This window comes from Bos grunniens, chromosome 4 (genome assembly GCF_055505025.1).
Source record: "Bos grunniens cultivar Pamir isolate PY7600 chromosome 4, Bosgru_T2T1.0, whole genome shotgun sequence".
Classification (NCBI taxonomy): Eukaryota; Metazoa; Chordata; class Mammalia; order Artiodactyla; family Bovidae; genus Bos; species Bos grunniens.
In genome coordinates this window covers 24391499-24414798 of record NC_141168.1, presented here as the reverse complement: position 1 = coordinate 24414798, position 23300 = coordinate 24391499, and the positions used below count along the sequence as shown (strand labels likewise).

General features: G+C 51.9%; 1 protein-coding gene and 1 long non-coding RNA gene across 3 annotated transcripts in view; one reads left to right on the top strand and one right to left on the bottom strand.

The window, feature by feature from the left end:
* Positions 1-23300, bottom strand: part of PLXNA4 (plexin A4) — a 480156-nt gene that overhangs the window by 23021 nt on the left and 433835 nt on the right. For both annotated transcript variants that reach the window (XM_086395591.1, XM_086395590.1), the window contains exons 22-25: positions 20243-20511; positions 17047-17113; positions 16133-16279; positions 11102-11261 (exon numbers count right to left, since the gene is read on the bottom strand). In XM_086395591.1, the coding sequence (XP_086251717.1) occupies positions 11102-11261; positions 16133-16279; positions 17047-17113; positions 20243-20511 (643 nt within the window). The remainder of the gene's footprint in view (positions 1-11101; positions 11262-16132; positions 16280-17046; positions 17114-20242; positions 20512-23300) is intronic.
* Positions 16256-21543, top strand: LOC147373786 (uncharacterized). The gene is made up of 4 exons (XR_015162078.1): positions 16256-16657; positions 18178-18299; positions 20281-20499; positions 21144-21543. It is a non-coding gene; the product is annotated as an uncharacterized LOC147373786 (long non-coding RNA).

Below are 23300 nucleotides of genomic sequence, written 5' to 3'. Positions count from 1 at the left end.
CAAAAAGCCAGGAATCTGGTTTCCAAGCAGCCATGACCCCACTCAGCGCCTCACAGATGCTGAGATTCTGAAACGGGTGAGAGCACCGGGTTTTTGCGGCGTGCGGGTGGGGGCTGGCGTGAGTTACCCTCTGTCCTGGTCTAACCCCGCCTTGGATTTTTTACTGTGGCTCCACAGACACACATTTCCGCTCCCCTCCCCTGTTCTCTCCTGTCCAGCTGAGGGAACATGACTGATTCCTTCCTGCCTTGTGCACTTGGCATGGCCAGTGCTGCAGATGAGAATCCGGCCCAGGAAGGGAGCTGCCTGCCTTCAGCAGGAACAGAGATGTTCCTAACAGCCACGTCCGTGCCTCTAGCTCCCGAGCTTGTCTGCTGCCTGGTTTAGAGCTTCTTGTAGCAACAGGCTGTCCCAGGAATGAAAACATGAGGGTGCCATGTGGGTTCACTGGAGCAGAGGAGCCTCCAGAGGTCTCTGGGGACCAGCTGTCACTTAGTGCTGTTGACGGCACGGCTGGACTCGATCACGGTGGTGAGGGTCTGGGGGCAGGTGGGGTGGTATGTAAAAGGGCAGATGCCCCACCAGGGCACCTGGTCATCAGCATTTTGTTTGTTTGTTGTCATGTTGTCTGTTGTGGGTTTTTTGTTTTGGATTTTATGCAGGTAGGTATGGGTGCATGTTTTTTGAGTGGTTGCAGTGGCATGCTGCAGTCCATGGGGTCGCAAAGAGTCAGACAGGACTGAGCAACTGAACTGAACTGAAGACTAGCCTGGGCCAAGGATAAGGCAGGGACACACGTTGTCCCAGTTGCACAAAGATAAATGGCCCTGAATGATAAAGCCTCGTGGGTCTCCCCTCTTGCCTTGTGAATGGTGCCAGGCCATTAAGTCAGAGGAGAACACATGGATGGGGGCCTGGAAGGCAGGCAGTGCTCTGCATGCCTCACATGGGAGCCGGAGGAGGAACAGGGGCCCAGCTCTGGACACTAAGTCTCCTGGCCAGGCCCGAGGGTAGAGGACTGCGCTTCACTGAAGAGGCCGTGGGGCTGGCCAGGATTAAGTGGGGTAAGGTACCCACAGAGGGCCAGCTTGCTGGTGTGCACTGGCTCCCTTGCCAATGGCTCTGTAGCACCTCTCAGGGGGATGTAAACAAACCAAACCACCTGGGGGACCGAGCAATGACAGCTGGTGACTTAATGCTGGAGCTGGACGCAGAATTCCTCGCTATACAACTGCCCTGAAGTTGTGCAGTGCGCAGCCTGTGCGGCCCTATGCAGCAGCCCTGGCTCTGAATCGTGTCCAGCAATTATGTAAGCAAATGAAAGTCAGTCTGCCTCTCTGCCCTCGACTGAAAAAATGTAGGGCAGAGTGCGGCCATCCTCCCCCCACTCAGGGCAGCCAAGGGATGATGGCTTGTCCTTGGGAGTACAAAACTGATGCCACCAGATGCCCAGCAGCAGGGCTAGCCCAGCACGTGGCACACAGTAAGTACCTGATGAGTATAAGTACATGAATAATACATAAGTGAAAAGAGTGAAATAGATGAATAGATGAAAGAGGAGAAGGAGTAAGTGACTGAGTAACGGTGGCTTATTTTCCAAGCAGTGAAAGGATTTTCTACCCGTGGGTTGCTGCTCCATGGTGGGCAGACAGCAAGCTACAGGTCAGCTGTGAGCTGAGCTGTTAGAACCTGGGACAAAGGTAGAGCTGACCTCCAGAAGCTCAGCTGGGCACATTCACCGCCAAAGTGAAAGTTCCCTGGAATGATTATCACTCGTTCTTCCAGTTTTACAACTGGGAAATTAAAGAAGCAGGTTGGGAAGGCAGACCTGGAGGTCACTGCAACTTGGAGCTCGGTGGTGTGGTGCTCACCACGTGTGTGAGCCACTCAAGTGCTGGGGGTGTGGACAGTGATGGCTGGACTGGAGCTTGGGCTGTGGCCACACTGGGATGCTGGTGGGTAGCTGCCTCCCCTCAACTCCAGACTCTGAGCTCCAGGAATCCCAGTGGGACACGGCACTTCCACCTCCACAAAATCAAGTCCATGCGGATGGGGTTACATGCCTTCCACACTGGCTGAGGCTTGTGGTCAGTGATATGCAGTGGGCAGCAGGATGGTCAAGGGCAGCAGGAAGCCTGCCCATCACTGTTATCAGTGCTTAGTCACACGTTTAGGGGCTGTCAGAAGAGGTGTCCTGTCCATTGGTCCTGCCAGCCCCGGCCCCTGCCTCTGGGGTGCCAGCGGGCAGCAGGGAGGCAATGACTATTGTCTTTTTTGGCAACTATCTCAAAAAGTTAAGAATGTTCCTCCAAAGGCCAATATGATGATAGAAAGCTGGAGAACACTTAGTCCTGCTTTCAGATCTCTCGAGTGAAGTGAAGTGTCAGTCACTCAGTCGTGTCCGACCTCTTTGTGACCCCATGGACTGTAGCCCACCAGGCTTCTCTGTCCGTGGAATTCTCCAGGCAAGAATACTGGAGTGGGTAGCCAGTCCCTTCTCCAGGAGATCCCGACCAAGGACCTAGGTCTCCTGCATTGCAGGCAGACTCTTTACCGTTTGATCCACGAGGGAAGCTCTCTTAGATCTCTCAAGCCTGTTATTCTCCTCCTACAGGAAAGATGCTATGTGCTTTTTCCCCTGAAATATCAGAAAGGTGAAAAAGTGAAAACCTCTGTTCCATCTCCAAACCAATCCTGAAGAATGAACGCAAGAAATATGGGAGCCTGGTGTTGGCAGCTTCATCCCTGGGACATGCAGGAAAGAAGAGAGGCCGTGGGTGGCCTGCCCAGCTGAGCCGGAATGAAGAAGTATGGATGCAACATGAGGGCAGGGCGTCCCTGGCACCAAGTGACATAAGTGGGCTAAACCCATCCCTCAATCTCACTCTTCTCTGCCCAGGGTCCTCAAACTCACCTGTGGCCTGAACACATGTCATTTCCATGTCACTCTTTTCCTTCCTTTTCTGAAACCCCATATCCAAGCCAGCTAGGGCCTCTCTTTCCCCAGACTCACCATGGGGTATCTCAGGAAAATCAAACAGGGTAGGCTCCGCTTTCTGGAATGCTCCTGTGCTCCTTCAAGACCTGCTCTTGACAGAGGTAGGGGCCATGGAGCTCACATTGGGACCAGGAACAGCCAAGGTCAAAGATCAAAGCTGCTGGCTTCCCTCTGTCCCAGGAAGAGTCCAGCCCACAAACTGCATGGCTGGCTTCGTGAACCCTCATCCCTACCCAGTGGTAGAGAGCCCCAAGGGTGGGGTGGGCCAGTTGAGGGCAAGGCAGACCTGCAGTCTTCAGGTCTGGTGTCCTTGGCAGTGTGGGCGGCTGGTCAGGTCACGAGGCCCCCGAGCAAGGGCATATCTAATTTTGTGCTCTGGGTACTTCTGCATATTCAACATAGGCTTAGTCCTAATAACAGTAATGGAAATCAACAGTATCCAGGTCTCCTCATCCCAGGTTCAGCATTCTTTCCACCAAATAGGCTCCTTCTGTCTTGCCTATGAAAACAGCACTAAAAATATCTCTCTTTTGTGTCCACACCTTACTGTGTACCAGGTGACCCTGTTAGAACAGCCGGGGGGCAAAGTGACAGCTGGGCCAAGGGCCAGTGTCCTCTGGATGAATGCCCAGCTGCCTGGACAGCTTTGCCTGCCCACGGGGCCCAGTGAGACTGGAAAATGCCTCAAGGCACCAAATGATGTGAGCTCGGTGATGGTCCCAGTGAATCCCGAGACAGGGACTCATCACCCTGCCCACGCTGGACCAGGTCATCTCCCTGCTCCCCCCAGACTAGGACACAGGAGGCATCTCCTACGGCCACCATGGTGAGAATCCACATCCGGAAAGTCTTAGAGCTCTAACCTCACTCACTCAAAACTGAGTGCCCACGGTGTGCTAGGCACTGTGCTGGCAGGACATTACACGGGTGAAAAAGAAAACTTCCTAACACGAAAGCCCTGGCCCCTGAAGGCCTCTGTGTGTGTGGAAGGTTATGCAGGAAAACAAAGGCGCACAGACCCAGAAAAGGGGGAGGGTAGAGGAGTATTTGGGGGTCGGGGAGGTGTTCTGGCCCACAGGGGCCACTTGTGTGACACTTCTAGGGATTCATGAGGGTGAGTCCTTGTGGGAAGGAAGGAAGTTTGGAACTGAGTTAAGAAAGGTCTGGAATACCATTACTTTACTAATATCTTAGTCTAGTGTCTAAGGCATCTAGGGTTGAGCTGGAAAACCAGACACAGGGGTGGATGAAAAGGAGTGGGGGAGCCCTGCCCAAGAAGGGGAGGACCTGGCCAAAGGCGGGGGTGGGGTGGGGTGGGATGCTCAGGAGATAGGATGGTACCTGGAGGTTCTTGGAGAAGAAGGGGTGGGAGCAGCAGTGGGGTGCCCCCACATTTCTGAGAGGTGTCTGGAGGAATAGTAGGGAGCTGAGGTGTAGAGGAAGGAGGGGTTTATCTGCAGGCCAACCCTGGAGGAAACACTGGCACCCAGTACATCACTGGTCTGGCTCCTGGAAGGTCCCCTACCCACCAGCAGGTATCACTTGGAGAGGGAAACCCCCCTCGGAAGCACGATCCACTCACTAGCTCAGGGCATCATAGTGTGCATGCAGACGGGTGCACATGCATGTGCATGCACACACATGCATAGTCACACACATGCACACACGCATGCATATACTCACACAAGCACCTCATTTCACCTCCTAAGGCTCTGCAGCCACCAAACTCTGCCTACCCCGGCCCCTAGTCCAATCTTTGCATCAGCCTCTCTCCTCAGACCCATCACAGGAAGCTTTAGGAGGGGGTGAGCTAGAGGGATGAAGGAGGTGCCCACCAGGCTGGTTAGAACTGGCTGAGTCAACCCTTCTGATCCACAGGGAACCAACTTCAGAACTAGCTGCCTGCACTCCCACTCCAGGTAGCCTTTCTTCCCTGCCGGGTGCTGAGCAGGATCTCAGCAGGTGCACACGCCAGCCTGCACAGGGCCCTCTCTACCTCCCAAACCAGGGTCCCGAGCAGAAGGCTAGAGGAGGAGACACAACTCTACTGCTGCACACCTGTCTGCAGGTGAGCCCCAAGGAGAACACCTGGCAGGGAGCCTGGATGCCCTCGGCACCCAGCCACTCCAAACTGTGGGAGGGAGCAGCTTCAGAGAAGAGTGGGGAGAGGCCCGAAGAGAATCAGTGTCAATGCAAATAGTTGGGAAATTGACTCAGGAATTGGGGGAGGGCATCTAAATATAATTTGTTAAAAGAGGAATAATTTTATGGTGAGAGCAAATTCTAAAATATAAAATAAGTGAACTAGGAAATGTGGTGTTTAAAAGAAGAAATCCCTAAATCGAACAGTGCCATCTACTTTCAAGCCCTAGGTCTTTGCAAACTGTAAAGTGCGGTGCACCAGCTAGTTGTCGCTTTGGGGAAGTCTGGAGAGCTAAAGGAAAAAGTGGGCTGTGCTCTGCTACTTGATTTAAGAGAGGTGAGCTAGAGCTTAATGGATATTCTTGAACATGGAATAATATGGAGGCTCTGGTGGTGCTCCAGGGTGGTGTGCCATGCTGTGCTGTGTCGAAGAAGAGTTAAGAGGCAAGAGATGGGCGGCTGGAAGGAGGAAAGGTGATTCAGGTAGCAAAGGTGACCCAGGTATTCATATGCATATCACCAGGGAAAATTGCTGGCTCTGACCTCTTCACAGCTCGGCCTGCAGCCCCCTGCCCTACTCCAGGCTCCAAGCACAAAGGACAGACACACTCACAATCCAATTTGCTATACTTCCACCTTCCAGGGAGAGAAGGAGGTGAAATAAAAAAGAAAAAAAAAATCCCATTATCTTTATCTGTCCTTCCCATCAGGTGCAGCGAAAAATGCAAACTGGGGCGACAGCTGCTGTGAACTCTTTATATTTCACTCAGAAGATAGTGTATCTTTTTGTTGCATACAGGAATTAGTTATTTGAAAAAATATACCCTTTCAGACAGAAGGGGTGGCGGAGTTCCGGGGCTATTGATGGGGCATTTGCATTAAACCAGAGGAACTGGGAGGTCATGGCCTGTGGAGGAGCTTGTGAGGGAAGGGAACGGTTGTTCTCTTCACTTCCTGCTGTGTGACCAGGGCCCAGGCTCTGTGCCTCTCTGAGCTACAGAGTCTCCTCCTGTGCAGTGGAACAGAATTGCATCAATTATGTCCTCCGGGGAATGAAGAGAGGAGACAAAGAGTCCCTTGGCTCAGAGAGAGCAGTGTCCAGCCTCCTTCTACTGTGCAAAGAAGTGAGGAACTCTTAGCCGTATGGCTCCCTCTGCGCTGGGCATTTCCCCAGGGCAGGCTCTTATGAGATGCTGGTTGAGGAGTTTGGTGGTGTAACAGGGTTGTGGTTTATTTGGTCACTGAGTCGTGTCTGACTCTGTGACCCCATGGATGGTAGCCCACCAGGATCCTCTGTCTGTTGGATTTCCCAGCAAGAATACTGGAGCAGGTTGCCCTGACCTCTCCAGGAGATCTTCCTGACCCAGGGATCCTACATTGGTAGGCAGATTCTTTATCACTGAGCCACCACTGAAGTCCAGCATAAGGGAGTACCTACAACCAATACCTGTGGGTGGAAAGGGGCATCAACTTGGCGAGGACAGCCTCACATATAACAAAGCGGGGAGCCCTAGCACTGTGCTTTCAAAGCTCCCAAGGCCCACTGGCCCCAGCATAGTCCTTAACTCCTGCCCTGGGATGTCTTCCCTTCCCTAGATTCCAAGAGACTGAAACAAAGGCAGGTTCTGTGTCCTTCGCTTTGACTCTTACAATGGTTAGTTCTATCATATGTCAACTTGTCTGGGCCACAGTGCCCACCCAGATAGCTGGTTAAAAATTATTCTGGATGTTTCTGTGAGGGTGTTTTTGGATGACATTAATATTTAAATTGGTTGGCTTTGAGTAAAGTGAATTGCCCTCCATAATGTAGGTGGACCTCTTCTAATTAGGCGAAGGCCTGAGTAGAACAAAAGATTGACCTCCCCTGAGCAGGGGGGACTTCTGCAGCAGATGCCTTTGGACTTGAACTGTAACATGGCTCTTCCCTGGGTCTCAAGCCTGATGGCTTTCCCTATAGATTTTGGACTCAACAGCCTTCATGCTAGACACTGAATGTTTGTATCCCCCCAGAATTCATATGTTGACTCCTAACCCTCAATGAGATGGCATTTAGAAGCCGGGCCTTTGGGAGGGTGCCTGAGGTCATAAGGGTGGAGCCCTCATGAATGGGATTAGTGTCTTTATAAAGAGGATCCCAGAATGCTCCCTGGAGAAGAAAATGGCAACCCACTCTAGTACTCTTGCCTGGAAAATCCCATGAACAGAGGAGCCTGGCAGGCTATATAGTTCATGGGGCTACAAAGAGTTGGACATGATTGAGCGACTGAGCACATGTTTTCTTGCCCACTTTCTGTCATATAGTCCCAATAAGAGGATGGACACCTATGAACCAGGAAGTGGGTTCTCACTGGATACTAAATCTGCTGACACCTTGATCTTGGACTTCTTAGCTGCAAGAATTGTGAGAAATTATTTTCTGTTGTTTATAAGTCAAGCAGGCTATGGTATTCCATTATCCCGGCCCAAACAGATTCCTCCTGGTCCATTATTAATGAAATCCTCCATAACTGCATGAACCAATTCCTTCAAATAAGCCTTTCTCTGTATAAACATATCCCATCCCATTGGTTCTGTTTCTCTGGAGAACACTGGCTAATACAGTTCCCCATCTTGGCTCCTCAATGCCTGGAGAAGCTGGTGGAGTGGGCAGGGTAGGAGAGCTTCAGTCCCAGGAACAATGAACAAAAGTGTTGGGAATGGGGGACTAGGCCAGGCCAGGCGCCACAGTGATGATGAAAGGCAGGGGAAGGAGTTGGGGCTGGATGTACTTAGGATAATTACAGAGGTGGTTTAAAATGTCTTTGTTTCCTTCTAAGCTGGCCTGGGACAGATGTCCATGCCTTGCCAGGATGGGGAGGGCAGTCTTTGCCCAATGCCCTCAGCTATGGAAAGAGGCAACATGGAGGGAAATGAAGTGGAGGGGTATGCTTGGCTGTCTTGCCTCCAATGCATGTGCCTCAGAGACTTCTCTGTGCCTACATGCTATGTGTCCCTTTGTTGCTGTTGTTGTTTAGTTGTCCAGTTGTGTCTGACTCTTTTATGACCCCATGGATTGAGATTTTCCAGGCAAGAATACTGGAGAAGGTTGCCATTTCCTTTATCCAGGGGATCTTCCCAACCCAGGGATCGCACTCATGTCTCCTGCCTGCATCTCCTGCATAGCAGGCAGATTCTTCACCACTGAGCCACCAGGGAAGCCCGTATGTCCCTTTGGCACAGATGAATTTTTGATAACAATCTCACCTTATATTTGTAAACTGCTTTCAGGTTTCAAGGCACTTTCACCTACACAATGGGAGAAACTTGCCTTGCCTCTCTCTCCCCACGGAGGCCATGCAACTGAGTGGGAGCAAATCTTATGGAAGAAGCATTTGGGTCTCTGAGGAGGCCCTATTTTATTTGTTATGGAATCTGGCTTTGGTAGAAAGAAGACCAGAGTTGCGGGGACAGCTCCAGACCCTTCATTTAATAGAAAAGAAGGAAATTCCTCAGAAGAGCATCCATCATGGGAGGCCTTTGTGAGAAGTTCAATATGATGCCACTTCTCCAGGAAGACAAGGCCCCAGATGCTCAAATTGTCTCCTTCCTTTGGTTTCTCCCCTTTACCCTGCCTTCTGTGAAGCCTCATCCATCCAGCGATCCTGCATCCTCCCCAGCAGCTCCTGTGATGAGAAAGATGGCTCCTTTGCCCTCTTGGAACCTGGTAAGCACCATGCCCCTGGCCTGAGCAGCCTCTTAGCTCGAGAGAGTAGCAACTCTTGGGCGGGCCCTGTTTGCTGCATAGCCCTCAGGCTTCCTTCACTCTTGGTAGATGGCAGGAAGTGGACAGCAGGAAGTGGATGGCAGGAAGTAGACAGCAGGAAGTGGATCGTAGGAAGTGGATGCCAGGAAGTGGCCATAGCTGCTTTGGATACTGCTGCCTCCATTCCAGATTCATTACATCCTTTCATCAACAATCTGCTTTGCTGGACTTGCACCCGACAAATGTTCTAAAGTTAAAAGCAGTTCCTCCCCCTCCTAAGTTCTGGGTGTGTGGCTTCCAGGTGGGGATGGTTGATCCTGAACAATATCTATCTACCAGCCTTGACATGGTCTCTCTCCCCCATGGGAGGTCAGCCCATTCCCAAGCACCAGAAGTACACAGTTCTGTATGCACCCACCCAGTGAGCTCTTGCCATGTTCTAAACTAAGGCACAAGCTTTTGAAACTCACCTTCCAGCATGAAGATAAAGGTTCTTATAATAGTTCCTCCTCTTGGCCCTGCTAGGCCAGGGCTCTCCTCCCACCCATATTGCAGATGAGGACTTTGATAAGCCATGGCTCTCACAGACGGATAAAAGGCATGGTGAGTACTACCTGGTGACCGTAGTAAACTCAGTTCTCCCTGGCAGACCCATGGTTGATCAGCCCACTTAATTGCTTGAGGGTAGGGACATGGGGGTCTTCCTTCCCTGGCACTATCTTCTCTCTCACTGGTACTATAACTGAGCCTTTGACTCCATCAGTCTGTGGGATCTTCCTGGTGGTAAACTCCCCCCCACACAGACACAAATGGCCACTCCAACTCTAGGGGCCAGCACTGGGGACATACTCGCCTGGTACCCTCTACCCTGAGGATCTCACAGATGCTTCCTCCTTGTCCCAGAAACATACAGAGACAGCTCCAAAGGGAAGGGGAGAATGTGCTCGGTCAGTCTGTCCCTCTGGGCTGCCAAGCTCCAGGCACAGGGCCAAACACATCCTGCCAAGAGCCAACCAACAGGAGAGGTGGGGCAGGGGGGAGGGAAGGAGTAAGAATTGAGGTGAGTGAACTTCCTGATCCTGAGTCTTTAGGCATCAGAATTTGGTGTGTTGGCGGGGGGCGGGGGGGGCGGGGGGTGGTGGTGGTGGTGAGACAGTGGGAGGGGATGAAAATTCCCCATGGATTTTAGAAAATAGCACAGATGCCCATCTGCCTTGGATGGCTTAGCTGAAGCCAGCTTAGAAGCCAGATGGATGCATTAGGGGCCTCTGGAGGTCTTCTCCCCTCTATGTTGCCATGAATTTCCAGACTCAACCATGTACACACCTAGACACCTTTCCCTCCATGCCCAGGATCAACAGGCACATACCATTTCCTCACCAGTATTATCTTCATAATCAGAAATAATAGTGGCCAATGCTTCCTAGGAGGCACTATGTACCAGGCAGTACATTAAAAGCTTCTATATGCATCCTCTCTTTTCATTCTTACAATGAGGCAGGCACTATTATTTATCTCCATTTTATAGGCAAGGAAACTAAGGCACAGAAAGGTTAAGTAACTAGACCAAGCTTACACAGAACTCAGTGGAACCAGGACCCAAACTCAGGCAGGTGTGATGCTGATCCATGATGCCAAACTGCCTCTCTTCAGCCCTGGCCTCTTTGGAGCCTGGGGCTCCCCACTAGGATTTCCCCAGGTCGCTGAGTGTCTTATTAAACACGCAGGCAAGCTGTAACTGGATCTAAGTTCAGCTGGCCCTAAGTGGCAAGCCCTTGTTTATATAGGCTATGCGATCTATTCATGGAACATTCAAATAAAATGTCACCCTGCTCCACAGTAGGCTGTCATATCTCATTTTTCTCTATCCTTCCTCCATCACTGACCCAGATCCCTCCTGCTTTTGGTAGTCAGCAAAAATTAGAGGCACAGCACAGAGGCAAAGGGAAAGGCCTGGGGGCACAGAGAAGGTGGTGGCAAGACCTTGGGCCACGCGGATTCAGACTAAATTCTCTGCTGCCACCCCTCCGCTGCTCAAAAGACCCCAGAAGCAGACTGTGGTCCCCTCTCTGCTTATTTCTCACTAAGTGGCCATGAAGAAGCAGCCCCTGGGCTCCTGGGGGCCATGCATACCTGTTCTGTGCACCCTAGCTCCACTGGTGGGTAGGAGGGGCTTCTGACCAGTCAAGGACAGCCTCCCGGGTGGGCTGCTTACTCACCTAGGTCCATGTCTGCAGCTTTGGGCCGGTGGGAGCAGGGCACATTCTTGAAGATGGCATCCAGAATCTTCTCCTTGACCTGAGTAATGGTGTCGCAGTTGAGGATCTTCACTGGGACCTCGGGACTGTTGGCATTGTCGGGGTTGACACAGCTCAGGACCTGGTAGAGTGGAGAGAGGAGGCACGTGGGGAGGGCAGCATGGAGGTCCCAGGGATCACCAGCAGCAGCCCGAGGTCCTCTCCTGAAGGGCTCCCATCTCTGCGGGTTGGACTGGAGTAGGGTAGGGTGACCCCAGCTAAGCCCTCTTCCCTTCCCGTCCCCACAAGCAACAGGAAGGTACCACTTCAGCGTCACTGCAGGAGTAGGAGCTGCGTATTTAATTCCTCGCCACAAAAGACTCCATTAAAACCCTGATTTATCAAGGGGAGTGACGTCCAAGCAGGAGGAGGCAGCGAGGGGCACTGTGTCTGAGAACGGACGCTACTGCATGCCCCACTGTCTCACACACATGCGCTGGGCACCACCTCCATGTACACCCAGACCCTCACCCACCCCGAGACCCCTGCCCCATCCCTGTGTGTCTTTCTCGTCACTCTGTCTCTCACACTCTAATGGGAAGCTGGCTCCTTTCTCCAAAGATTTCATATGCTTTGATTTTTGTGCAGGTTCCAGGCTGATTGGAGGTTGGAGAATCTGTAAGAAGCTTAATGTGATCTTTAAAAAATAAAAAGATGCCCTCTAAAAACTTCAGGTTCAGGCCACCCGCAAGCCCGTCCTGGCTCCGACCTGGTGTTGGGGGAGGAGGCCACTCCAGCCCAGGACTTCAAATTCCCTTTTTGGAACTAGTCGGGTAAGCCAAGACTCTGCCTAAATCACCAAGCTATACTTTTTCCTTTAAAATGTTCTGGACCATTTCTAACAGCTTTGAGTCTCTTGCTGTTCTCAACGTGGGCTCTCTCTACATGGTGAGACTGCAGAATCCTTTTCGGGGGGTGGGCAGGGGGGGAACCAGAGCTGGTCGGGCTGCGTGCTCTGGGTCATAGATGCTGTCAAGTGGCCCTGCCAATCCGGGCTCCTGCACCCTCTGCCTGACCCTGCGACCTGCGCCCTTTGTGAGTTTCCGTCTCAGAACTTTCACTGCATACCCACCCCCCGCAACCATTTCCCAACTGCATGTCTGGTTCACAGATTCAGACAATGGCCTTCCACCCCCCACCCCTCTCCTGCTCCATGTGGCGGCAATCAGAGCCCTGGCCCCTGGACGTCTGCCTTTCATTAGCGACCAGACTGCTGTGAGCTCAAACCAGAACATGCTTATTCCATTAAGAAGAAGGAAACCTCCTAAATCTATAAAACCAAACTCTCACCCTCAAAATGTCTTAAATCGAAAACAACGGTGGAAGGAACTCTGGACCACGCACTCCTCCTGCATGCACTCTCCAAACCATTCCCTTCCAAGAGCCTTCTGGGCCCCCCTCCGGGCCCCCTCAGCCTGGCCATCTGTGCTGCTCTGTGCTGCCCTAGGCTCCTGTGCTCCGGGCCACGTAGGAGGAGGGAAGTTGATCTCCCCAGGCAGCATCACAGCTTTATCCGGGCTGTGAGACCACAAGGCAGAGGCTGCCACCTGAGTTTGTGCCCCCACACCGCCCCCATCTCGACATTTCTGCTTGCCCCTGGAGTTCATGGTGGCCCCACAGGAACAGCTTTGTGGAGTGCTTCAGGGCATCTGGACAGGCAGTAGTGGTCCCATCGAGGGACAGGGTTCCCAGTCACAGGCCAAGCCCCAGCTCCCCGGGAAGTTCCTTTCCCCATGTCCACGCCTCTGGGCTATTTCAGAGCAAACTGCCTGGGGTCTGTTCTGCTAGGTCATTGCTTCTCAAACATTCCTGTGACTAGGATCACTAAAATAGTTATAAGTGTTAGTTGCTCAGTTGTGTCTAACTCTTTACGACCCCATGGGCTGTAGCCCACGAGGCTCCTCTGTCTATGGAATTTTCCACGCCAGATCGTGAAGTGGGTAGCTGTTCCCTTCTCCAGGAGATCTGCCCGACCCAGGGATCAAACCCAGGTCTCCTGTATTGCCGGCAGATTCTTTACCATCTGACCCACCAGGGAAGCCCATATTACTAAAGGGTTGTGTTAAAATGCAGATTCTGACTTGGGAGGTGGAGGACCAGGCCTAAGACTCTGCTTTCAGACAGGCTCCCAAGTGAGCACCTAGCACTCTAGCGGGCTCCCAGCTAGGCTCTTGGGCACTCCCAGCAGCAGGGTCCTAGGCATGCTAGTCTAGGTTCAATCTAATTCATCACTCAGCATAGAGGAGGAGCATCTGACTGTCAAGTGACGCTTGCTGAGCCTCTCAGCACCTGTCTCACTCCCGCCTAGCACAAGGTTACCATCAGCTGGACCACAGCGCCCTGGGCTCCTCCAGTCATGCTGAATTCTAGGATGGCCTGGACTTTATTTGACCCCTTCATCTCGATTCTCAGATCAGCCCTGTCTGCTGCTAACACACTTTCTTCCTGACCCCTCCTCACCAATGACCAGGCTGCTCCCCCTTCCACAGGAGGGGGTTTCCTCTCACAGGCCTGAGGGTGGCTATTAAATCTCCCAGCAGCCATTTTTTTCTCCAGGCAAGACAGCTGCAATTTCCTTCCCCTTCCCTCACGGTGCCTCTTCCCCAAGTGTTTCTACCTCAGTGGATGCGCTTCCCTGACCCACTCCAATTTCCTCACAATCTCTTGAAGTCAAGTCATCTGCAACCGAGCTGGGTGTGCCAACAGTTTGGCCTCTGGTATAAAGGATGCTGCAATCTGGGGACACAGTGTTATTATAACTCATTGCGTTGGCGTCAATATTGGGGAACCACTGATGAGATGGGAAAGAAAGGGATCTGAGAGGGAGAGACCAGGCAGGAGACATTTCAACAGTAGTTTTTCTAGCTCATTAAGAAATCTATTCAGGTATCTATTTTTGGAAGTTTTTTTCTCTTTTCCCTTTCCCATGTTAATCAGAGACTCTAACTCTCCCCTGTAGCAGACCACGACACTAAGGAAGCTGGGCCCTCACGCAGACATGGCTGCCTCGAAGCCTTGTCAACTGAGCCAATCCTGGCAGATCCATTGAGATGCCTGCTGGGATCCCCAGCAGGATGGCCCTCTGAGGATGGAGTGGGACAGGTGCATATGGTTGCATCACTGCCAGCCAGCAGGACCAGCTGTGTTCAGAGTGGCCAGGAGATCTCCCCAGCTGGCTTCAGGGTCTGGGATTCGTCCTCAGCTCAGGGCTTCTGCCCAGTTCTGCCTTGCCTCAGGCTGTTGTGTATCTCATCTCCTGATAAGTGCATTTTAAACTCGTCTATTCTCTGTCCTTCTTAATGGTCCAACTGGATGTGAGCTGAGCACTAAAGAATTGATGTTTTAGAATTGTGGTGCTGGAGAAGACTCTTGAGAGTCCCTTGGACAACTAGGAGATAAAACCAGTCAATCCTAAAGGAAATCAACCCTGAATACTCATTGGAAGAACTGATGCTGAAGCTCCAAAACTTTGGCCACCTGAAGAGAAGAACTGACTCACTGGAAAAGACCCTGATGCTGGGAAAGATTGAGGGCAAGAGGAGAAGGGGGTGACAGAGGATAAGATGGTTGGATGGCATCACTGACTCAGTTTGACATGAATTTGAGCAAACTCCAGGATATAGTGAAGGGCAGGGAAGCCTGGCCTATTGCAGTCCATGGGGTCAACAAAGAATTGTACTTAGTGACTGAACAACATTCTCTGTCCATTTCTGTCTCTTCCACCTCCATTCTTGGGCTCCCTCCATGTACGACCCTCCACAGCTATTTTTTGTCTCATTTTCTCACTCTGGGCTTCCCTTGTGGCTCAGCTGGTAAAGAATCTGCTTGCAATGAGGGAGACCTGGGCTTGATCCCTGGGTTGGGAAGATCCCCTGGAGAAGGCAAAGGCTACCCACTCCAGTGTTCTGGCCTGGAGAATTCCAAGGACTGTATAGTCCATGGGGTCGCAAAGAGTCAGACATGACTGAGCGACTTTCACTCACTTCTTCTACCTTCTTTCCTCTTTCCTGGAGAAGGCCTGGTGGGAGATCAGAGCTCTCTTCCAGAAAAGCCCAAGAGTGAGCTCCCTGGCCTGGAAAGAGAGTGGGCACCAGCAGACAGTCAGGGGGGAAAGAGGAGCAGGACTCACATGAGCCAGCAATGGGGAGCCTTGACCCTGGGCTCAGGGCTTTGTACACCTGATCACACTCCATCTTCTGGACAGCTCTGGGAGGTAAATAGTGCAATTATCCCTGTTTTATTATTATCCTATTTTTTCAGCTAAAGATCCCAAACTCAAGATTTTTTTTTAAGAGTCATGCCCCAAATCTCCCAGCTGGTCAGAAGGAATCAGGGCTCCAATCCAGGTGTGCCTGGTTCCAAACCATGTGCTCCTAAGTGCTGAGCTTTGTGGGGATAACTGTTTCTAGCAGGAAAGGGAGTATAAGCTTGACTGAGGGTGGATACAGGTATCCACCTGTTCCCTGGACACACACCTTAAACAGATCAGCCGAGCATCCTATCCTACAGCCTGAGTCATTCAAGTGTGGGCTTCGGGACCATGAGCAACCATTTTTGGCTTTCCCCTCTTCATACGCTACCTGCTACTATTTGGAACTGATCTGCAAAGCATGGGTTCTTCACTGGGAGAACTGTTAAGAAAGTGTCATTCCTTGGGCTCATACTCAGCCAGCTTTTGGCAAGGGGTTACCACCTTACAATCCAGGTTACCAGCCTGGAAGTACATTGGTCTCTGGCTGTTGCTCAGATATGTCTGAGACACTGGTCCCCTGGTGTGTTGGGATGAGGAAGTCGGGGTGGTGCCATGCACAGGGGGAAGGCCAGGCTGGCCCTGTGTAGTGGGGACCCGAGAGGTGGCTTGTCAGCATTCCCAGCATCCCCTGGGCTGGGCAGGGGCTGCACAGGACCAGGGTGGGATCAGAGTCACGGGGAGGAGCCGGGAGGCTGGCTTACCAGGGTCTTGTAGTCGATCTGCTGGCGGATGAGCTTGTCCTCACTCAGAGAGTAGCGGGCCTCACCTGTGATGGCATCGATGGGCCCCTTCTCCATCTGCTGCTTGATAGCGCAGAACAGCGAGAAGAGGGGCTCCCCAGCGCACTCCTGCACATGGAGGAGAGCCGTGCTGGGAGGACCCCACATGTGTGGAGCCTGGCCTCCCATGGCCTCTGTCTCTCCTCTGCTTTCCACTTCTCTGTCTTGATTCTCTTCTGCTCCCCTTCTTGTTCTTTCCCACTTCTGTTCTACAGCCCTCTCTTCATGTTTCTGGCCCCACACCCCTGTCTGTCCCTCTCCCAGTTCCCCGCTGTACCCTGCTTTCTCTGCTGCCCCATCAAGGAACAGAGGTCAGTCCTCAGCGGTGTGAACTCCTTACAAGTCAGTAATTGGAGGCCGAGCAGCTCTTCCGCCTCCCAGTCACATTTGCAGTTTAACTGCCACCACACGTGCTTCTCTACCTGCCCAGAGCCCTCATCAGCATCAGTAAGTACCAAGCTGGGGCCAGGGCAGGAGGAGAGCAAGAGGAAAAGAAGGGGTGAACTGTCTTCAGCTTGAAATGGGAACGCAAAAGAAGGGGTGAACTGTCTTCAGCTTGAAATGGGAACGCAAGGGTCTTCTTAGAACTCATCTCCCCTCACCTGGGAGAAAGTGGGGACCGTGCCTCTCAAGCCAGTCCTGACTGTGGGGCTCTGTCTCCTGAGATGGTCAGGAGCCTGTTCCCTCCATGACTATGAGGAGGGAAACACCATTTCTCGGTGGGATTCTAGGAGCTAGGCTGTGGTATCTGTGAACTTGGGAGCTTGCAGGTTGGTGCCCAGGCTGGTGGGGAAGCTGAGGCAGGCCCAGAGATTCCCTCCCGCATCCAGTCATACCTTGAGGAACTTGTAGAGCAGGAAAGTGAACCAGTTGGTCAACATCTTCTCGGCCACTGATTCAGTCCTGGCAGCAGTCATGGAGGTACCCAACAGAGCAAGACAGAGACAGAGGCAGCTGGTCAGACCTCAAGGGCAGGAGGGCAGGAACTCTACTTGGAGCTTGCTGCTTAAGGCTTTCAGAAATCTTAAGACCGTAAGGGATACCTGGAAGCTCCAATACTTTGGCCACCTGATGCAAAGAGCCAACTCATTGGAAAAGACTCTGATGCTTGGAATGATTGAAAGCAGGAGGTGAAGGCAGGGATGGGATGAGATGGTTGGATAGTGTCATCAACTCAATGAACATGAGTTTGAGCAAATTCCTGGAGATAGTGAAGGACAGGGAAGCCTGGTGTGCTACAGTCCATATGATGGCAAAGTTGGACATGACTGAGCAACTGAACAACAAGAAGGGATACCTGAGTTCCATGGACTCCTAGACACATCATAATGATTAAGATAATTAATAAGATAAGCTTTGCCTACCAAGCTGGGAGATAACTTTCTGAGTGTAGACTCCTCAGTGGGTTTCTGTGAGAATATGCTAGAACATCATGTCCAACTGTCCAAGAGCACTTTCTGTGTTGTCCAACCTGGTAGCCACCAGCCATAGAGGACTTGAAATGGGGAGAGGCAGAATTTTTTATTTTATTTGCTTTAACTTAGATTTAAATAGTCACATATGGCTCATAGCTATCACACTGACAAACATCTTAGAGAAATTTATAAGATAGGTGTGTTCCTTAGAATAAGAAAAGAAAAAAGAACCCCTGAGACACTCATTTGGCTGGGGATGGAAAAGAAGGTGACAGGGGACATGGGTCATGGAAAAAGGCCAGATAGACCAGACTGAGACCACCCCTTAAGCTAAAGGCTCCCAGAGTAAGTAGTAACAGGGAGCTGAATCTTAGCTCATTCCAATAGATATCCAAATTGTCTTATTTAAAAGGCTTCCATGGACTTTGGAACTTCTCCTGGGAGCCTTTCTAGAGTTTTATTTGCAATGATAGTGATTTCATTCTTGAGTCTAATTTGCATCTTTCATGCTACTACCCAAACCCATTTTTTCTTTTTTTTTACTTTGGAAAGTGAGAACATCACAGCAGCATGACCAACTAAAGGACACTTTTGGTTGCATTCACTTAAGAGAAAAACTACATTCAAACTTGCAGTAAGAGTGTGGCCAGTTCCAGAGAGAAAGCTTGTATCAGGTATGTCTGGATAGAGTTGAAAGTTGCAGTTGCCAGAAGATACTAACACCTCAACTCTCAAGGTGGTTGGACAGCTGCCAGCACTAAATGAAGCTGAGAAGAAGGAAAACTGTTGAAAGGAGGAGAGCAGCCAAGGACAAGAAGAAGAAAAGGAGACATAGGAGAGCAGGAGGGAGAGAGGGCATCTGGGAGAGAGCCAGTGGACAACGAGAGCAGGAAATACACGGATCCAGAGTGAGACCTCGGCGGCAAGTTGTTGGTGGGAGTTCTGGCGGGCGGTGGCAACCCTAGAATTATGCTGGTGGGTGGCTGCATGGTGAAAATAAAACAAAAAGCAAAATAATCTACCTTGCTGCTTCTAAAGCTGTATGATTGTGCCTATATGGAGCAACTTTTTGGAGCTGTGCCTGGCAAATGCCCACTGCACCAGGAAAAAGCCAGAAGTAAACACTTCACAGAGCCAAGACTACCCACTGGACTGAGCGGGAAGCCCTGCCTCCCACTCAGAGACCAAGGATGGAAGGCAAAGGCAGGCGATAAGTGGGGTGGTCCAGGCAGAGGGCTAGACGTCATAGCTTGATGTGGGGGAAGGCAGGTTCCAACCTCATCTATGCAAAGGCTAAAGGAAATGGAATAATAGCCTGGAGGAGAAATGGTCTTCAAGTGCATGGACAGTTTGAATGGAAGACCCTGGTGCCTCAGTGGCAAAGAACCTGCCTGACAATGCAGGAGACAGAGGGTCGATCCCTGGGTCAGGAAGATCCCTTGGAGAAAGAAAGGCAACCCACTTCAATATTCTTGCCTGGGAAAGTTCATGGACAGAGGAGCCTGGTGGGCTACAGTCCATGGGGTCACAAAAGATCTGGACACCACTTAGTGGCTGAACAACAACATCAGACAGAGGCAGAGGGTCTCTGTTTCCTCAAGCAAAGCCATGGTATATGGTTATGTCTGCACACATGACCATGCAGATTCCAAACAGTGTCAAGGATGAGGCATCCATGGTTTTGAAAGGTGGACCTGGAATTGGCAGAACCCACAGCAGATGCCAGGAAATACATGCTGTGTTGCATCAGGCAAGTTGTCACTAAAGACCTTGAACTCAAACGCTGACTGGACCAGTGCTTCTCGAATTTTAATACACATTCAGATCCCCTAGGTTCCTCACTAAAGTGCTGATTCTGATCCGGTAGGTGTGGGGTGACCTGAGGATCTGCATTTCCACCAAACTCTGGGTCAAGCTTCTGTTGCTGGCCCCGGACAGCAGTGAGAATTACAAGGGGCTGAAGTCTGCCATCTTGAAATGGTGAGGTGGGTGCCCAGAGAGGCCCTGGGGCATCTCTTCTAATTCAAGTTCAGTCATGGAAAATCCCATGGACTAAGGACCCTGGTAGGCTGCAGTCCATGGGGTTGCTAAGAGTCAGACACGATTGAGCGATTTCACTTTCATTTTCATGCATTGGAGAAGGAAATGGCAACCCACTCCATTGTTCTTGCCTGGAGAATCCCAGGGACGGCGGAGCCTGGTGGGCTGCCGTCTATGGGGTCGCACAGAGTCGGACACGACTGAAGCGACTTAGCGGCAGCGGCAGCAGCGTGGAAAAGGTGACGGGATGGAAAAATGACCTCTGAAGAATCCATAAGAGAAAAATTCTGGTAGAAAGGCTCAATCAGGGGAGTGTAAGGGCAGAAGGAAGAGAATGGAAAGTCAATAGAGGGGCAGAAGAAAAACCGTGGGGCAAGAAGATGAGCTTGGTTAAGTCACAGGTAACACAAGGGGCAAGTTCTTCTAAGAGGGCATGGGTCCACCCCAGCCTCTGGCCAGGTCAGTGCTGGACCCTGGGGGACTTGGATGCTCCTGGGAGATCCACCCTGGCCTCCCGAGGGCAGAAGAGCCAGGCTGGTGCGCTGGTCTGGATGGGGCCCCCGGGCCACGATCCTACCTCCTGAGCAGCAGCTTGGGATGGTTCTTGCTCTCCAGGTTCTTGTCGATGAGGTCGGCCAGCAGCTGTTTCAGCACATCGGTGGCATACTCCAGTTTGCTCTGCAGCACCGTCATGATGAGCGAGGCCACGTTGCCGCGATCGCGCATGGAAAAGCTGCGCTGAGACTCCAGCGTGCGGATGAAGGACAGCAGGAACACCTTGTTGTTGATGAGCTGAGCAAAGAGCTTCAGGCCTTTCTCCACACGCTCCTGCCGGTAGCCCGGGACCTGCAGGGGAGACCCAGGGGTGCGGGAGTCTTAATTGCCTCCCACAATGGGGTGAGGCAGGCCGAGCGCCAGGGATGCCCCAAGGGGTTGGCTGTGCACAGTGTGGAGCCTCCCAACTCCCGTTCACTCATGACAGGCCACATGGCTGATGCCACCAAGCCTTTATCTAGAGCCAGGCACTATACTGGGTGCCTACCTAACCCGTGTCACAGCCCACGAGCCAGGTCACTGTCTCCAGAGGCAGGGAGAGCGTCATCGTTAGTACGGAGTTGAGAAGGGGGCCCCTCGCCAGCGGAGACCGCCATCATAGCCCCAGGTGACTCCAGGTCATGCCAGCTGACTCAGGGAGTGGGGGCTTCTGATCCCCGCCCCCTGGCTGGGGGATCACCAAACCTGCGCCTTCGGCTGACCTACTGCTGACCCGTCTCCGATGCTGGGGTTCCTGTTGACAGATCAGTGGCCTCAGAGCCAGGACTTCTGGGCTCCACAGGCACTCTAACACCCCCATGCCGTGGAAGCTCGGGCAAGTCCCTTTACTTCTCTGGGGCCCAAGTTCATTCACTTGCAAAAAGGAGAAGCTTAAGCCCAGGAGCCTCTCAGGCACTGCCTAACTCTAGCACTTGTCGTTCTAGGAATTCCTTCTGAGACCCTGCTCCATGCTGCATCTTCTGTCCATTTGGGAGATCCGTGCAAGGGTGTCCCATCCACTCAGCAAACATGAGCCAGCAACTGAGCCAGGCATGGGAGCGGCAGCTCTGAGCTGCATGAGGTCAGGCACAGTGGTACCATGCGTCATGCCCCAAATCAGAAACGGCCGGAGGTCGGGCAACAATAAGAGACCCCCAGGAACTATCGTACATTTACCCAAGGATGTGCTTCAGGGCAACAGGGATGAAGGGCCTATTGCCACTCACAACAACAGGAATGACTCTTGTAAATGTATCGAGAGAAAAAAGTCAGGTGGAAAAGAGAGCATACTGTACAATACCATTAAACCCAGATTTAAATAAAACAATTAAAATTCTTCAAAAATGGAAGTAAAAGGGTTTTCTGGGCGGTGGCTGTGACTGGAACGGGGCTCAGGGGAACTTTTGGAGACTGTGAAGTTCTCAGTCTGTGCGCTGCCTGACGGTGTGTTCACTTGGGGGAAATGTGCTGAGCTGTGTTCTGATAATTTGTGCATTGCTCTGTCCGTACATGTGTGTGTGTGTGAGTCACTCAGTCGTGTCTGACTCTTTGCGACCCCTGTAGCCCACCAGGCTCCTTTGTCCACGGAATTCTCCAGGCAAGAATACTGGAATGGGTAGCCATTCTCTTCTCCAGGGGATCTTCCCAACCTAGGGATCGAACCTGGGTCTCCCGCATTGCAGGCAGATTCTTTACTGTCTGAGCCACCAGGGAAGCCTTCTGTCTCTATGCTTCCATGAAAATAAAAAGTTCATTTAAGAAATTAAGCATAGCTTCTGCTCTGGAGGGAAGCACTGGGGGCAAGAGGCACCCACTGAAGGTGTCTTTGAAGCCTTGTCTTGAAGGATGTGTCCCCTACCCGCTGGGGGTGGGGAGGGTAAATGTGCCAGGTCCTTGGGAAGGAGTGTTGTGTATGGAGCAGTAAAGGACACAGTTTCAGTGTCTGTCGAGCTTGCATTAACTCCATCACAGTCACTTACGAACTGCAGAACCCTTAGGAGATTCAGTTCCTTTATCAGAGTCAAGAAGGCACCGCAGCTAATATGTATACAGATCTTATCTATGCCAAGCACGGTTCCTCATACTTTAGGAATACTGACCATGTAATCCACACAACAGCCTATGAAGCAGGGGCTGTTATTACCCCAGGGCCCCATGAGGATAAGGAACTTTCCAAGATCCCAAGACAGAAAAGTGTCAGAGCTGGGCCACAAAGTGGGCAGCAGCACAGTGTCCTTCCCCATCCCGGGGCTTCTGAGAGCACTGAACGAGACATGTGAAAACCCTCGGCATGACCACAGTCCAGTTATTGAGTGCATCTTGCTTCTCTCTAGAGATTTTAAACTGGGGGGGATGGAGGTGGCCAGAGAAATCCTGTTGTCAAGGTCCACAAAGCTGGCAGATGCAGAGCTGCAAAGTTCCTTCTGCTCATTTATGGTGCCGCCCTGTGTTCTGAGCTCAGGGCTTGGTGCTGGCTGAAGCAGAGTCCAGTCAGACCCAGGCCTTCCCCTCCGATCATCAGCCAGGAACCATGCAGTCCCTTCAGTGGGGGAACCCCTGACCCCTTAACTCTGCGGAGAAGCATGCGCACAGAACTCCTGTTGCCTGGCATCAGAAGCTCACATAGGTCAGGAACAGGCGGGTTTCCAAATTGGGTCCATTTGTGTTTCCTTTGCCGCTGTGCTGATACATGGAGGGCTGGTACCTCTCCAGTCAGTTCTCGGGAGAGATGGGAACTCGCCAGAGCCAGGGTGGTACTGGCTAAGGCCCCCCGGAACTCATCCTGGCTCTCAGCATAGCCCCCTCTGGCAACCCTCTCGTTCCCCAAGGTCCTCCAAGCTCAGCTTAGCTCCGGCCTGGCTCTTTGAGTCCCACACTCCACGGGGGCTCTTGAGGGAAGGGCAAGGGGAACACAGCCACCTCGCTGTCCATCAGGCAGGGCCGCAGTCTGTCCACTGTCTGTCTGTCTCCTGCTGACTCCCGCCCCGAGACAGCCCCTCCCACACACTTGCACACGCTTTACTTCCTCTCGCCTTCGGACCCCTCAGAACAATCTTTCTCTAATTTGTCCTGATAATGAGAGATAACGCCATTTCTCAGGC